Source organism: Buteo buteo, chromosome 2, assembly GCF_964188355.1.
Source record: "Buteo buteo chromosome 2, bButBut1.hap1.1, whole genome shotgun sequence".
In the NCBI taxonomy this organism is placed as follows: Eukaryota; Metazoa; Chordata; class Aves; order Accipitriformes; family Accipitridae; genus Buteo; species Buteo buteo.
This window is the reverse complement of record NC_134172.1, coordinates 38,098,194-38,115,203: the sequence shown is the minus strand read 5'-3', so window position 1 is coordinate 38,115,203 and position 17,010 is coordinate 38,098,194. Positions and strand designations below refer to the sequence as shown.

At 52.4% G+C, this 17,010-nt stretch overlaps 1 protein-coding gene and 1 long non-coding RNA gene across 2 annotated transcripts; one reads left to right on the top strand and one right to left on the bottom strand.

Annotated features, from left to right (window-relative positions):
• Position 1: 1 nt before the first annotated feature.
• LOC142041974 (uncharacterized) lies at positions 2–3,791 on the bottom strand. Its single transcript, XR_012653593.1, has 2 exons — positions 2,834–3,791; positions 2–2,758 (listed from the first exon to the last, which is right to left on the bottom strand). It is a non-coding gene; the product is annotated as an uncharacterized LOC142041974 (long non-coding RNA).
• A 313-nt stretch (positions 3,792–4,104) lies between these two features.
• HOXA1 (homeobox A1) lies at positions 4,105–6,764 on the top strand. The gene is made up of 2 exons (XM_075051225.1): positions 4,105–4,899; positions 5,336–6,764. The coding sequence occupies exons 1-2, from the start codon at positions 4,287–4,289 to the stop codon at positions 5,689–5,691; spliced, it is 969 nt and encodes a 322-aa protein (XP_074907326.1). The 5' UTR covers positions 4,105–4,286; the 3' UTR covers positions 5,692–6,764.
• Positions 6,765–17,010: the final 10,246 nt, after the last annotated feature.

Sequence of the window (17,010 nt, the reverse complement as noted above, 5' to 3'; positions counted from 1 at the left end):
ACACGTTCAAATTCTTTATTGCAAGGGTTCTCACAAGTTAAAAAAAAAAACAACAACAAACCAAAGAAACTAAAACCATTCACAGCTTTGATGGAGACCTCTTCCTTTGAATGTATAAATGTAGCATCTTATCTCTGGGAGGATACAAAGCTTGGAAATGCTGAGCTGTAACAAAAGCGTGAACGAGCACTTTCTCTGCTACAGGCAAAATGTAAGAGAGGCTCAGTAGGATAAGTGTCTCCTGCAGAAACTAGCCTGTTACGTACACGAAAGGCATTTTTTTGGGAAATAATCCTGTTTTTCTAGAAAGTAGTGCTTAGCACCCAGCAAGCTGTTTCAGGAAACGTATCTTAAAAAATATGAGAGCCCACAGAGACTGCGCTTGGTTACTTCTCATGTGCTGAGCCGTCCAAGAAATCAGCCCTAGAAGGAGAGGAAATGGAGAAGTTAGTGCCTGTAAAATCAAAAGGGTGGCAGAAACGCAGGGGGACAAAAAAGCACTCAGAGAGGAATCAGCCCCTCCGCTCGGTTCTTTTGAGGGGCGGTGCGGGGAGCACAGCCGAAGATATTTTTCTGTTTAAACCTTCTTGCGGGGCGAAGGACTGATAACGAAAAGGGGAAACTCTGACTTTCAAGTTACAATTTACTCGGGGCTCCCCACTCTCTGCTGGCGGCAGTAAAGATGGGCTTTTGGAAATCTCCACCAAATTGCCTGCCACCCGGCTAGCGGCGTTGCCGGGCCCCAAAGCGAAGGAGGGTGAGCCCCGTCCTTCGGGCTAAACTCGAGCAACAGATGCCAGCGGGGCTCTGCCGCTCCGGGGCCAGGGGATCCCGGGCGGGTGCGATCGCGGCTCCCTCTGTGCGTGTGAGTGCGTGCGAGTGCGTGTGAACGCGTGTGAACGCGCGTGAGTGCGTGTGGTTACAGTACACAGGCGAGCAGGTCTTGAGCGGGGGTTTGTGGACGGGGCTCTGCTACCGCCCGTCCATGCGAGGAGTGTTGTCTCCCAGCCCTGCAACACGTTGTGGAGCTGGGATGCGCGGGTTATAGCTGGAAGGGCTGAACGCAATTCTTCCGAAAGTCATAAATCAAACTCTTTCTATGAATGAGAATGTCATCAAAGAGATCAATTGCAGGAACACATGCACAAATAAAAATCCTCTTACGTATTTGCCGGGGCTGGGGATCCCCGTCTAAAACCATTAAGTGAGAAGGCGTTTAGTCATAATTCATTTTTATTGCTCTTTTAAAACAACAGCTTGGCTGAGCTGCGGACGCGACGAAACCTCGGCCCTGCTTCTTCTCCTTCCCTCCGCTCCAGCCCTGTCCCCGCGGAAAGCGAGCAGCCTCGCCGGCATTTTAACTCCTCTGCCACTGGGTTAAATCGGACCGCAACGTGCACCTATGGGTTGGGGTTTCTTTTGTGCCCTGATTTCTGGATGCTGGCAACGCTTAAAAAAAAAAAAAAAGGAAGGAAAGGAAAATACGCTACAAGATTTAAACTTCTCTCGAACTCCACTTAAATAAATGTGGAGATTCAGCGAGCAGAAGTGGCCTCCGGGCCTCACGGTGAGCCCTGGGGCCACAGCGGGGGCACACTCCCACGGAAAAGCCTAAAGCGCCGGGATCGCCCCCTCGGCCCCAGTCCCGGGGCAGGAAACGCGGAGCGGAGCCGCGGAGGGGCGCGGAGGGGCCGGGCCGGCCTGCGGGCAGAGGGAAGGGGCGGCAGCTCCCTCTCGCCGGGCCGCGGAGGGGGCGGGTTCCCCTCTGCTCCGGCCCTTCTCATGATGTTGCCCCCACGCACAGTACAGGCAGCAAACCCCCAAAGCCCTGCCAGAGAGACAATGCAACAAAAGAGACAATGGCACGAAAAAGGGAGAGAAAAAAGGATTTCAGGATGCTGGAGGCTGTAGGAGAGGTGCTGTGATTCGGAGGAATTTACGGGTAAAACGGATCTATTTATAGTAAAACATACGTTTTTTTCTTGGCTGGCTGAAAAAGCACTGAAAAGATGCCAGCCCTTTTATTAGTAAACAGTCCCAGCGGCCTGCCTTTTTTCTCTGTCTTATGCAGTATTTATCACAACTGGTTTACAAGAATGAAATAAATGTGCTTACAGCTGTAACCATAGCCAAAATTGGTGCAGTTTAATGCCATAAATGCCTCTGGAGTGTTGTTGCTCTTGTCCTCCACCCCGCCCCCCTGGAGTTTAAGAAACTGAACCTTTCCAGAGGGCCCTTAACCATCCGTGCCTGCGTAGTAAATCAGAACAAATAGAAGTACTTAGGGCATACAGATAGACGCGTGGTGGAGAGAGCAGCCCTTCGGTTTTGGCTGTTAGAGAGGCCATGGAGGTGGTATGGGATAAGGGCTGACCTAACAGCAGTAGGAGAGCTTTGCACCTAGGAGAGGATGTTGTAGTTCATGTGGCAGGGAGGAGCTTGAGGGTTTTTGTGTGTGTGTGTGCGCGTTTGCGAGCAGGGAGAGGTGGCGGCGTAGAAGAACCTTTTGGATTTCAAAACAAGCAAGAACTGAGCGTGAGAACGGAGGGGCGTAGGCGCCAGCTGGAAATGCACCTGCAGAAATAGAGGGAGCAGCCCCTCCTGGGGCTGGTGGCAGGGACATGACTTTCCATCCATCTATCCCCGAGGTTAACGTTTCGCAGGACGTCCCTTTGAAGCGTGTTGGTGCCGTCCCCTCTCCCTGCAGACGGCTGGGTGCCCCGGGACGGACGGATGCCCGGCCTTTGCCTCCCCTTTCCTTTTCCGCATACGTAACCGAGTATGAGGTCGCAACCCACATCCCACCGCCCTCCCTCCTTCTCTATCTACGAACCTTTTTTTTTTTTCCGTGGGGGTGGGGAGGGGTAGGTTTGAGTCGATGCTCAGCGCGGTTCCCAAGGGTCCTGGGGCCTCCTCTGCCACTGGCCATCTGCCACCTCCCGCCACTGCTGGCCCGGGTGGCGGAGCGCAGGGACAAAGGGGCCGGGACGGCGGGCCCTGCGCCTCCCGCCGCTCCTCTGCCCCGGCCCCGGGCCGCCGGGCTGCGACCCGCGGCACCCCGGGCGGCCTTCCCCCCCGCCCGGTCCCAGGGCGGGCGGGCGGCAGCGGCGCCGCGGGGACCCAGCAGATGGGCTGCGGAGCCCGCGGGCCCCCGCCCAATCGCCCGTCCCCCTGCCCCCGGGTCCTCCTCCCCTACCCCAGCCCCGGACTGGCGCGGGTGAGCCCGGCGGAGGTGCGGGGGGAGCAGGGATGCGGGCCAGGGGGAGGCCGGTGGGCCAGAGAGCGCACAATGGCCGTCAGTCCCAAAAGCGGCTCATTTCCATGCTAATGTCCGCGGCCGCCTGGTGATGCGGCTGGACAAGCCCCTTTAACTCTTGGCGTCGCGTCGCGCTGGGACTGCGGCGGGGCAGGAGCAGCAAGATCCCTCGGCCCCATCCCCATCCCCATCCCATCCCATCCCCATGCCCATGCCCATGCCCATGCCCATGCCCGTCCCCATCCATCGCCTCGGCCCCATCCCTATTCTGCGCCTTATCCTCATCCCCGTCCCTATCTCCATCCCAGTCCCCAACCACAGCAGTCCCCAACCACATCCACGGTCCCATCCTCATCCCCGTTCCCAGGGCCGATGCCCTCAGCGCTGCCCTCGCCGCCCTCCCCCCCCAGCCCCCGCCCCGTACCGCGGATCCAGCCCGCCCCCCCGCGGCCCCGGCCGGGGGATGGGGGGCGGGGGGCCGGCGGCGGAGGTGCCCAGCACCGGCCTGACAGCGCCGACAGCAGGGGAGGCGCCGGGGCACCCTCGCTGCGGCAGCACTCACCCTGGAGGGGACGGCCGGTGGGCTCCGCGGGCCGGGCGCAGCCGCCGGGTCTCTCCTGCCTTCCCCTCTCAGCCGGCGGGCGGGACCCCGGCGGCGGCGGCGGCGGCGGCGGCGGCAGCAGCAGAGGCGGCGGCGGCGGCGGGGAGACAGCCCAGCCCGGCCCGGCCCGGCCCGGCCCCCCCTTCCCGCCCCCCCGGGGCGCCGCCGCCGCCGCCGCCGCGCCGCGCCGTGCCGCGCCGTCGGAGCGCTCGGCGTTTAAATGCCCCCGACGCGGCGATCTATCAGCGGCAGGAGCCGGGAAAGTCCCGCAGGCGCCGCAGCCATTGGCTGCCGCCCCCCACGTGCCTGCCCGCTGCCTGTACCTTCGTGTCATTTTCCTGCCGGCCCCATGGAGGAAGTGGGAAAGTTGGCGCGGCCCCGCCGGACGCTGAAGACCCGGTGGCGGCGTGACAGAGGGACGCGGCGAGGATGAGCTCCTTCCTCGAGTACCCCGTCCTCGGCGGCGAGGCGGGGGGCTGCGCCGCCCGCGCCTACCACCCCGACCACGGGATTACAACTTTCCAGCCCTGCGCCGTCAGCGCCGGCAGCTGCAGCGGGGAGGACCGCTTCCTCGCGGGCCGCGGGGTGCCCATCAGCCCCCACCGCCACCACCACCACCCCCCGGCCCAGCCCGCCGCCTACCAGCACCACGGCGGCCTGGGGGTGTCCTACGCGCACCCCGGCTGCGGCCCGACCTACGGCGCGCAGGGCTTCGGACCGGCGTACGGCCCCTACCCCCTCGGGCAGGACGCGGAGCTGGGCGGCGGCTTCCCCCCCTGCGCCCCCGCCGTGTACTCGGGGAGCATCTCCTCCTCCGCCGCCGCGCAGCACCCGCACCAGGGCTACGCGGGGGGTCCCGCTCAGTACGTGCCAACCCCCTACGGGCAGGAGCAGCAGAGCCTGCCCCTGGGCACCTACAACCATGCCCTGTCTCCCCTCCACGCCGGCCACCGGGAAAACGCCCGCTCCCCCTCGGCCGAGACCTCGCCGCCGGCGCAAACCTTCGACTGGATGAAAGTGAAAAGAAACCCACCCAAAACAGGTCAGTGGCCGGCGGGAGGGCACGTCCGGGGCCGCTCCTCTCTCTCTCTCTCTCTCTGTCTCTCTCTCTGCCGTGGGTGCGGGGGAAGCGGCGCGGTGCCCCGTGGGGCGCTGGGCAGGTAGGGCGGCCCGCACCTCTGGGAGCAGCCGCAGCCGTCTGCCCGCGGCGCTGAAAGGCAGCGCCGCTTATTCCTGATCCCCCCTCTCCGCCTCTCCCGCGGTCATATTTCTTGTAATTCATAAACCACTTATCAAGTTTCCTCCGACACTAGAGGCTGACTCCGGTTTAGCACCTCGCACTCCATCACTCACGCTGCCGGGGCTTCCCTCTTATCCTAAGAAGTTCTTGCTCCCTATCGCTCGGCCGGTGTGGACATATTGATTACGTCGCCTATAAATCATTTGCGCTTACTTAACCGCTGCGTGTCCCCTCGCAGGCAAGGCTGGCGAGTACGGCTTCGTGGGGCAGCCCAACACCGTCAGAACTAACTTCACCACCAAGCAGCTCACCGAGCTGGAGAAGGAGTTTCATTTCAACAAGTACCTGACCAGGGCCAGGCGGGTGGAAATCGCCGCCTCCCTCCAGCTCAACGAGACGCAGGTGAAGATCTGGTTCCAGAACCGGCGGATGAAGCAAAAGAAACGGGAGAAAGAGGGGCTGCTGCCCATCTCCCCCGCCACCCCCACGGGCTGCGAGGAGAAGGCGGAGGACTCCTCGGAGAAGTCCTGCTCCTCGCCCTGCAGCGCCTCGCCCGCCTCCTCCGCCTCGGACACGCTCGCTGCCTCCAACTGAGACCCGTCGCGCCCCGACGGCCAGCGCAGCTCCCGTCCGTTCACCGCGGTTATGTCAGTCCCTCGCTCGGTCCCTCGCTCGCTCGGTCTCCCCGAGAGGTCCCGGCGCACCGGAGCCCCCCCCCCCCCGCCGCCACCGCCCGGCCCCGGGGGTGCCGGCTCCGCCACCCACTCGCCTCCCAGCCGCCAGGTCCCGGCGCCTTAGTGCCAGGGGATCTTCTTTCGCCCCCCCCCGTCCCCCCTCGCCCCCTTTCTGCTGGAGGAGCTGTGTTGGCACACGCGTAAGGGTCTCCCTCCTTCTCTGCAAGGACGCTCCTCCGAGTTTCCCTGCATGAAAGACAGGTTATCTAGGGTACATAACCTCACGAAGAGATGCACTATTGCAAGTGTTTACACGACTTCTAGGACTTTCATCCCCTTAATTTAATGTATTCTTTGTTCGTGTCTATGAGTTTGTTGCTTGTAAATACTTTGTCCGAGAGATTTATCTTTTTACAGATTTTTCTAGAAATGATGTTTCGATTATCAGGTTAAGCAGGGTGAGCGCATTCGCCAAACTGGATCCACTTTTATATTGGTAAAGCCGACGACCGTGTCAAGTAAACGTCTTAAGCTCAAGCAGATACCTCAAAAAAGTAGCGCTATTTCTTTAAATGTGACAAACAAGGCTTCAATTGCACTAGGTTTTGTAAACCTTACCCGGTGTGCTTGCCCCCCTCCCCCCCAAGCTGTGCTGGATTGTACTCAACCGAAGGGTATAACCATCCAAAAGACCTCACCTCTTCCTATTTTCATATTAACCTTCCTTTAGACTCGATGTCTTTTCAACCTACTCGTGAATGTGACGAATGGCCAAATGAATGTATAATTACTGTGGTTGGTGTCTGGACCATTGCATGACGCACTGTGCTTTGCTGTACTGCAGGTACACTGAGTTCTATCAGTTGTCGTGTGTGAGCGAAATGTCCTCCTGATTTTCTGTACAATCATGAAAGGCTCCTGCATTTCGCTGGTGATGGAAGCCAGGGCAGGATTTACGGGTCCTTATAATGTCTGTAATAAATATATTCCACTTTCAGGTAGCCCTCGTCTGCCTACCTCTGTGTGACGTCAGCGCTGAGTCACAGGCTGGGCTCAGCGCTTTGGTTTCCCTTATTTTCCACTGCTGGGGCCTTGCCAAGGGGGAAAGGGAGGAAGAGTCTCCCAACATTACTCCTCATGCGTTGTTTTGCCCGGGTCAGAGCTCTGGCTGCCCAGCCTGACTCATAACACTAAGCTTCTTCCTTTCCTCTGCTCAAATAATACTATTTTTAGAAAATATAAGGCCCTCCCTTCCCTCCTCCATAACTGGGAGGAATTTATGATCCTGATCTATTTCTGAAGCGCAAACACGAGAACTTCCTGGGTCAAGTGCTAACCTTTTCACCTTGGGATGGATGCTGACACTTACACAAACAGAGCACCCTTCAAAAGCAGAAACGGTCTTCAGCCAGTCTTCCCTCACGCTGCAGGCCCCTCGCCAAGGGCTGCACATTTAATTAGCCTGGGCACTAAGCTGGTCCAGGTTCTGTCTCCCCCCTTCTCCCACCCCAGGCTGCCGTCCCCAGCGGCTGATGGGTGCCAAGGTGGGAGATGGCTCCCAGGTGCTCGGCAGTGTGCTTCTGCCATTAATCCCAGCCCATTCCCCGCCATCACCACCACCTTTTTTTTTATTTTCGGGAAAAAGAGCAAGTCCTCACAGGTAAATATCGTAAGATTTCCAAGAGGTGTCAAATGAACAGCGGGTCGGGGAGGGAGCGGGGGGGGGGGTGGGGAGCGTGCGTGGGGAGAAACCGGGTGGCAGGACGGAACAGAGACATGCTCAGCTGGACGGAGGCTGTCTCAAGTCACTCATGCCTCTTGAATTTCAGCGCAAACACGCGTAACATCTCCTTCACCTGGCCCAGCTGCGGGGGAGCGCTCCCGGGCTTCTCCCGGGGCCGGACTGCCCACGCAGGCTTTGCTTTGCGGGATCCGCAGAAAGTCAGGGAAATTTTCTTCACTTCGGTGTCAAGAGACAAGCCCTGATTTGCAAGGCGCGGCGGCCATATCAAGAGCCGAGCTATCTGCAAGGGAGCAGGGCTGTCTCCAAAGGCTCCCGCCGATGCCTCTATTTCTTTCATTTCCCCGCCTGCCATATACTCTACCTTTTGTTTATTAGTGTATAGCCACAAAGCAAAACAGATGGCCTTTTTCCAGAGACTTGGATGTGTTAAAGTGGCATTTGCATGCCAATGAGGGCATTTCAATATCGAAATCTGGATCTAAACATTGCTGGAATCCGGATCTGCAACCCGGCTCCCCCGGTGTTGACTTAATGTGTTAGAAAGAGCGGCCATAAATTATAGCCTAAATGCGAGAGACAAGACACTTGTCAGTGTGTCAATCTGCGGTGAGCGATTCATAGGCAAAGAATCCCATATCCTTCCAAGCCCAAACCTTGGGTTATCTTTTTTTTTTTTATTCCCGCCCCCCTCCCCGACCGATCGATTTCAAGCAAAGACACCCCAAAACTCCCGATCCTGGCTCATTTTGTTTGCGTTACTATTATTTCGATACGATCAGCCTTTTGGGTCAGGGGGCGTGGGGAAGAGAAATGAAAATTTCTAGCTTAGAGTTTCTACCACAGAAATATCCCCCCAAAAATCACAACGCGCTTTGGCCTGAGAAGACACTAATTTTCCCTTCAGGTCATAGGGATTCTTTTGTTTTTACACCTTTTAAAATTTATTTTAATTTTTCTCCCTAGACTCTCAAGGGAAAAAATGAAGGAAAAAAACCCCCAACCCACCACCAAAAAAACCCATCCCAAACGTCAAACGGAGTTTAGCATCTTCCTATCATACTTAAGGCCATTTCTGCTGTTCACCTTTAAAGTTTACTTTTGGAGGCTATTGAGATGCTTTGGTGTTTTCCTCTGGGGCAATCAGATTGAAACCGATCAATATTTACTCAGTCTGAAAGGGCTGTTGAAAAGGCAGCTAACAACAAACTGCTTAGCTGCTCTCCCCGCTTTAATCTCAGGTTCACCGAAAGTTCAAGCAGAAATGAATTCGGTGATGGGTCACTTTAGAATAAGTCCCAGTGGTTAATCTCACAGCCTTGGTAAAGGCAACAATTACAGAGTCATCCCTCTCCTTCTCTCCCTCTCGCTGTCTCCTCGGCAGCGGCAACTTTCCTCTCATTTTTGCCCCGCAGTTTTACTAAATCTTAACCGCTTTCCGTTCTTTTGCGGACAGCAACCCCCCAGCATCTCCCCCGCGCTGTAGCCGGCGTAAAGGCGGGTACCCCCGGCGAGAGGTACCGGGGGTGCGGGAAACAACGCCCCCCCGCAAGGGATCCGGCATTTTCAAGCGGGGGTAGGTGGGGTGGGGTCCGGGGGTGAAAGGGGAGGGGGGGACGCTTGGGGCTTTCTCCCCGGCAGCGACGGGGGGTGGCGGGGGGCGGCTGGAGACGCGCCCAGCAGCTGGAGGCGCTGGCGGAGCCGCGGGGCTGTACTCCCCTCTCCATCCTTTATGGGAAAAGAGTAGAGAGAAATCTGGGCGAAACGCGATGGACGTCGCTGCTAATTGCAGGGACTCTTCAGAGGCCAAAGTTCACGTAATCACTGCATAAATGCATGCTTAATAGGGATTTATTAGTACCTCTCTAATGGCAGCTCACGTTTGGGCTATAGAGTCGAGCGGGTTTTCACCGGCAAATTGCTTCTCAGGAGCTACCCCCCTCCCACCGAGGCATTGCCGGGGGGCCCCGGGCACGAACGGCGATGAGCTGCCGGCAGGGCCCCCGGGCCGCCCGCCGGAGAGCCCGGGCGGCAGCGCCGCGACGGGGAGGGCGCCCGGGGGAGGCCGGTCCCCGCCCGCGGCACGGCGGGGGCCCTGGACGCGGCGGGGAGGGTGTCTGTAATTTTTTTTTGGGAAAAGGATCGTTTCGGAATGTTTTTCCGCGTAACCTTAGGAGCAGGATCTCTTGTTTGTTTTCCCTTAGCGATTAGTTCTGTGAGATCGCAGTAAACTGGTAACCACAAAAATGGAATACATAAATAATTAAATGAATAAATAGCAACATCGTATCTTTAAAAAAAAAATCTTTCTTTTTTTTCTTTCTTTTACTTTACTTCTTCTTTTCTTCTTTCTGTCTTTTTCTCTTTCTTTCTTCCTCTCTCACTTGTCCTCTCTTTCTCTCCCTCTTTCTCTCTCCCTTTCCCCTTTCTCCTTTTCCAAGGCAAACATTCCTTTTCTCCCCCAGGCACGCTACTTGGCCGACTTTCGCTGTTAACATTATTCTTTTATGGTTTATGTGTCATAAAATATTACAGGTCACAGTTACTCCTGTTTCAAGCTCAGAAAAACCATTGAAATCAATGTGAGCTCTGGGGAAAAGAAGTCTTCCCTTGTGCCTAAGGATTTGGGGGCAAACTTTGTTGATTTTGATCATGGGAGGAGTCCTCTTTGCCATATAACTTCAAAAGGATTACACATTTCAGTAATACGAGCAGAAATTGGCCCCGACAATGCTTCCGAGCTATTTTTTATCGGGCAGTGACATATTTCAAGCATCTGTTCCACACGGGGAATGTTTCAGCCATTACTTTTACAATTATTTTGGCTTTTCCGATCTACTTTCCTTGAAAGCATGTATCTCGTAAAGTTAAATCGGGACTATTGATTCTTATAAAAATGTGGCCGAATAATGAATCATCAGCCTCGATCACGATGAACTCAATAGCCAGGTCATGACTTTTCCGGGTGCTCAGTTTATAAATACAAACTCAACGTATTGCAAAAATTCTCCCCGTTCAAGAAAGGAGAAATAGCAAAAAGAAAAAAAAAATCAAATACAACCAAATACAAGCCCAACCGAGGGACGGCGGGAGGACAGGAAACCAGTCTCACCACAGACTCTTTTGCCTATGTTCACACCGGTCTAAGATGCGGTGTAGCCAGCGGGAAGCGGAGGGATTAGGACAAGTACAGGGACTCATGGAGCGTTTCGGTCGCAACAGTTGTAGGAAGTGTCCGAGCGGTCGGGAGCCGGGGGACCCGCCCGCCCTGCCCCGGTGCCTGCCCCGGTGCCCGCCCGGTTTCCCGGCGCTGCGCAGCGCTTGCTCTTTCCATCCGGTACGCTTAGTTTTGCGCATAAGTATTTATACGTTTTCTAATTCCGACCTACGAGGGGTTTTAATTCGGCGGGCCCCCAGGGAAAAAAAAATAAAAAAGAAAGCAATACGCTATCGAGTATTAAAAAATAAAAAATAAATAAATCCAAGGAAATATCTACTTTGATTGAACGGTTCGCTAACGCATTTTCTAGGGATCGATTGCATTCGCAGCTGTCTTCGGGTTTGATCTTCGGGAAATGACTAATACGAGGAAAATTCGTTGTGTGCATTGTAACAACGAGGAAGCGGGGCCGTGGCCGCCGGGCCGCTCCGCGCCTCTCCGCGCTACTCCGCGCCTCGCCCGGGGCGGCGGGGTCGCCGTGCCGGGCGGCCGCGCTCCCCCGCACGCAGCTCCGCGGGTCCCTCCTGAGGGCCCCCGGCTGCAGGGAGGGCAAGCACCGAGCTCAGCCGAGGGGTGGCCCGGCAGCCCCCCGTCCCGTCCCGTCCCGTCCCGTCCCGTCCCGTCCCTGCCGGCTGGCTGCTGGGTGGGAGGCTGCGGGCCGGCTGGCCGCGCCTGGGGTGGCATCGCCGCGCTGAGCCGGGGGTATGGCTTCTGATCTCCTTTGTCTATTAATACAGCCATCACCAAATCCCGGATGACCTCCCTTTCCCTCTGTCAACACCCCTCCAGCCCGTGCTGGGGGAAGAGGGATGGGACCTGCCATCGGGGCCCTGTAGCAAGGGGGTGCCCCTTTTAGGGGTAACTTGGTGACAGATGTTGACGTTTTTAGGGAGTTCGGTAAACAGAAAGTCGGACTGGACTTCTTCATAGCCCATGTGGTTTTCATCATTCCCCGTCAGGCTCAGACCAAAGGCAGAAGCTTCCCTCTTCACACTCCTCATCCCCTCTCATCTTCAGCAGTCACTCAGCCCCAGTGACATGGAATAAAGAGCAGAGAAAACACAGGAGACCAGGTTCATTAAGTAATGAAAAGAGATGGGGGTGAGGATGAGGCTGGCCGTGGAAATGGGGGGCAGGGGGGAGTGGGAATCTCTCCTCCACTGCACACCAGTGAGCCTTCAGGTGCAAAGCACATCTGTAAATCACAGACTCCATCTGGGGACAGATTGGGGGGAGCACATCAGAGGACTCTCAGAGAATAACCCCTTGTCCAGACTTCTCACTGCATTCATAAGAAGGTGAAGGTTATGGAAGGGGCTGAGCCACAGGGGTGGGGATTTCTACACTTTTAATTGAAACTCTTCTGTACCAATAAAACAAAGCTTTTTCTTGACTTTTGCAACAGGTCTACTACTGCAACTAACTCCTGTGCAAAACATCCATTGCAATGGAAATGCCATCCAAGCCTCAATTTATTTTCTTAGTGTAGTAGTAAAATATTCCTGCTAGCACCCAGCAAAGGTGGAGACTTTAACCGGACTAGTCTATTTTGCAAGAAATAAAATCCCTGCAGCACTGCTCTGTGTATTAGTGGATTTAACATCCATGCATGGTTCTGATGACAGATGGATCATAAAACAAAATGCATTGGTTGGGGTAGTGTTGTGTTCCTCATGCTGTGCTGGGAAAAAAAAAAGAAAGTAAAAAAAAATAACACTGTCTAGAAACTGAAAGGTGATCCCATCTGAGCTGAGCCATCGAAAAGCCACGCATATTTCACTGTACAAAAATGCTATCTTGGAGGAACACTCCTTCCAGCAAACAGTATTAGCATGAACAATATGTTTAGACATGGAAGTGAGTATTGCAGACAGGCAGGACTCCATGGAGCTTTGCAGTATATTACACCCGCCCCCCCCCTATTTTATTTTTTGTATTTCTGACAGTGCTAGGAGGCAAGGCAACTATCATGAAAATAGAGGGTGAAGCAAAAAGAATCTGAGAAGACCTAGCCTCAGTGATACACCTCAGCTCACACTGCACAGGAAACATGCAATGTCTTTATCCATAAGAACATGTATGTTCCCTGAGAGCTTAGATTAATTTAAAGAGGCATTCATCGAGCTTCTTTCAAGTCAGCTCACAAACTGAAAGATTTGAATGTTAGCAGAGAAGCTCGTACCCAACTCCATGCATATATCGGCTTTGAGTGGGACTTGCTATGGCTCATTGCCCAGAGAGAGTCAGCTGATCTGAGACCCACAGGTCTGCAAATCAAAAGATTAGGCTCATTGAACCTGGTAATCCACCAGTAAAGATAACTTTTCTCTCATCAGATCACACTTTTCTCACCTCAGGGTTTCAATGGCATCGTGAAGCATTTAAGGAACATAGACAAAACCCACTGAAAATTCTGCTGAGGCTCCTCTAACAAAATGGTTTGATTGCAAATCAGACGAGAGACTCTAGAAATCCAGATAATCTCCATGTAATCCCCTTTTTGAACACGGTGATGTGTTTTGAGACCAGTCAACCATACAGGTTGACTCTCACTTTCACTGGAGCTGAAACAGAAGACGACACACCCATTACCCTGGGCTCTGGATCAGGCCCTAACTGCAAACTCCGTATTCAACAATGGGCAAAAATTTCCCCTCTCCTTTTCACTGAGAAGACAGCAGGGCAGACTGTACACTGAAAGCAGTGGAAACCTAACAAGAAATCTGGTTAGACGTTCAAGGGTTTTTTGTATATGTGAACAACCACAGGGGAATTCTGCTTGTGGAGGGGGAAGATGATGCATTTAAAATATTTGCTGCTATCATGAGGAACAATTTTGCTCACCCTATCCAGTAGGTGTGAATCAAAATAAATGTAAATCACTGAGGTTTAAATACAAATCTTAGCTGCAACCTCAACTATGATCCTGTTCAAAATACAGGAATGAAGAAGACCCTTTAGTAACTTGTCTTAACCAGGATTAAATACAGAACACATAATGGGACCCTCTTCTGCAGAAATTTTTCATTAAAATCACTGGAGTTTTGCCTTAGAAAATACTGCAGACTGGATTTTTTGAGCGACTAACTATTTTTCAATGTGACATTTTACAATTTAAAATAATAAGTGAAAATTAGTTACTACAAATGCAGCATTTAAAGCAACAGTGAGCCCATGTTAACATTGATTTCTCTCTGTGTGTCTCCTCTTTCTTTATAAAACTTATGTACTCTGTCAATACAATACTACCCTCTTTGATAATAAATCTGTTGTTTCAAGCTAGGATGCTACCGTTTCCTTTTCCATGTAATTTATAGTTATATTGATTCTAAAGCTGTGGTTCTCTATTTCCCCCCTGTTGTATTAAAAATGAGTTCTAATTGCAAGGCAAATGATCTTTGGTCGAAGCACCTCACAGAGTACTTTAACTGTGGCTAAGGAGATTTGATCTGATTAATAGAGAAATGAAAGCCTTGAACATTTAAAATGATAATTTTCAGTTTAGGAAAAAAAAGACAGAGAAAGAAGGGAGGTTAATGGAGCCAGGGAAAGCGTTCATAGATCAGCACGAGCAGATGTTCTTTTGCTTTTCTGTCAACATTTCTGGTTTGTTGTGGATATAGAAAAACAAGCTTTTCAACTCTCACCATGATTTCAGCCTGTTGCCAGCTTTGCTTGCCTGCAGGATATCTGCTTATCTAGCACGGGAGCAGGATCAGGCCTCCTCCCCTTTGGCCTAGAAGCAAAACAACCTTTCACATGGGCTGCAAGGTTTGTCACACTTCCCCCCCTCCTCTGCACACACACTTTCAATCCTTAGATCTTTATTTCATAAAATTCCTTTCCTCTTAGAGACTGAAAAATTGGCCAGGAGATGAACGGAAGAGCTGAGCAGTATTAACTGCATTCAGGTGTGTGTTGGCTGAGAGGAGACGAAAGGAACCCGGCCCCTTCCTTGAGGGCAGCGTGTGTGTTCAGCCATGGGGGATGGCGGTCGCCGCCGCGCAGCTGTACAGGGTCCCCCGCACCCCGGGTGCCTGCACTCCGCGTGAAACCCCAGAGCGAGAAGGGTGCTCTTACTTCACAGAGGAAATTCAAACAGCCGTTTTCCTTGGTGAAGCACCTTTGAGAGCTGCCTTGCGTGCTAACGTGTCTGAAGTGTCCATGTTGAAGGAAGAGAGTGATCTGTGGGTGCATGGGTGTGTCCTTTAGGATTCATGAGAACAAGGCACATTTTTTCATGTTTTTAATCCTTAAAGCAGGTCTTTTGTTTTGTGCTATTCCATATCAGTTCGGAGCAGCAGCACTAAAGGTGATGGAGTCCAGCCTGAGCCTTAAAATTAGGTTTGCTTGTCTCTAAGTATACTCCAGGGCAAGGAATATATATCAGCCTTTGGGAAAAAAGCAATCTGCATTTAAGTGAAGATTAAATAATCTAAGATTTATGGTTCACATCTCAGAGCGTAGGACTTTTTTTATTGTAGTAAAATGTTTAAAGAAAAAAAATGCCAGCAGGCATCAAATAGAAAATTCCCTTTCATCACAAAAGGTTAACTCCTGCTATATTTGTGCTATATAAAACGGCCTAGCCGTTTCAACAGGGAGTTTATCAGAAAAAGGACTGTGGAAGTAGCCCTGAAAGTTGTTGTGGTCAACACTATCTCAGCTCAAAGAGAAGAGGGAGAAAGGAATGAAGTCTGTCAGCAGCCTTGCCTTGAGACATACCTGCTTGATGTGAGTTTGTCCGAAGGCAGGCACTGCACTCTGCTCCAGAGATCCTGTCAGCTCGATCTGAAGGACATTCCTTGAGCTGTCACATGTGAACATCCCTTTAATTGTGAGTAGGAGTATGTGTGCTTAGCCACAAAGCCACTGCTGAATATACTGCTTTTTCTTGACCAGCAAAATGAATTCTGGGTGCACTCAAAAGGTGAAGAGCTGCAAAAGTTCTTATTAGGAAAACAGGGAAGAGAGCTTACTCTCTTATTTAAAAGAATTTTAAAAGTAAAGCTTTATCTAGATGTTTCCCAGATGCTTATCCACACCTATGAGACAAGCTCTTCAAGATCTGTTCACTGCCGCTCCAAGCCTTTCCAGTTTTCCAGACCTCATGAGCTTCTGTTCTCCAGCCCTTGGTGCAGCGCTGCCATTGCTTTAATCCAGGTTAGGATGAGGGTGGTCAAAGGGGCAAGGCTGATGTGAAGAAAGAAGAGGGTCAACTGTGCAGGGGCTCTGCTGGCCATTGTTGCTACTGTCCCCAAGGATATTGGCATAGGGCAGTGGAGTAGGCAGAGGGAGAGACTGCTGCCCAGGCAGGGGGACAGCATAGAGCAGAGAGGCTTTAGTGGTGGTATCTATCTCTTCCTTTCCCAGGCACAATGTGAAATTGCTATAATGCATGGAGAGTTATTCCAAGTTGCACTTCATATGACCACCCAACAGGACTGCTGTTCCTTAATGTATTTTTTAATTCCTCTAGGTTTTTTCTTCCAGGTTTCTGCACTGCTTACTCTAGCTTGGGTCCTACCGCCCACAGTTTTGTGCTTTTGGGTGTAGCACAAAAGCTTGCTTTTCTTTAGAATATATGTGGGTCATGTGATAGAAAATGAATGAGTTGAAATTTTTTTATCAATTTTTTACAAAAGCAAACATGTCCGTCCTTCCTTCCTTCCTTCCTTCCTTCCTTCCTTCCTTCCTTCTTCCCTCCTTTCCTTCCTTCCTTCCTTCCTTCCTTCCTTCCTTCCTTCCTTCCTTCCTTCCTTCCTTCCTTCCTTCCTTCCTTCCTTCCTTCCTTCCTTCCTTCCTTCCTCTAATTTAGACAATCTGAAAATATTACCCTTGTCGGCCAGGTGTGATGGTAAGATATATGTACTTCCATTTTCCTTCTGGAATGCCCCACAAGATTTATACTGGGGTTTGTGGGAAGGAAAGGAGGATGTATGGTTTCCCAAGATTTCTATCTGCCTTTTCAGTGTGAGGTTGTAAACTGAGGCTTTGATCTGATCATCCTTGCTGAGGGTAAGGATGGTGTTTTACTCTCATTTGATAATAATTTGTGGTTTGCTGTTGATTTCAAGTCTTCCCCCAATTTCTTCAGTCTGGAATTCACAGACTCAGACTTATGCTGCAGGGAAAACATGGAAATTATTTTTTCCCTTGCCACAAAGTTTTTTCTAATAGTTGCCTCATTTGCTGCTGTCTTTTTGTCTGCTTTAATATCTTTAATAAGTGTTACCATCTGCTTGGGTGCCTGGTATTACACATTGTGAACAAGGCCA

Bases quoted from the DNA above. Each gene is read 5' to 3' on its own strand.
- HOXA1 (XM_075051225.1), top strand. From the start codon at position 4,287: ATGAGCTCCTTCCTCGAGTACCCCGTCCTCGGCGGCGAGGCGGGGGGC. The intron at 4,900-5,335 runs GTCAGTGGCCGG...GTCCCCTCGCAG, and splicing joins AAGAAACCCACCCAAAACAG to GCAAGGCTGGCGAGTACGGC.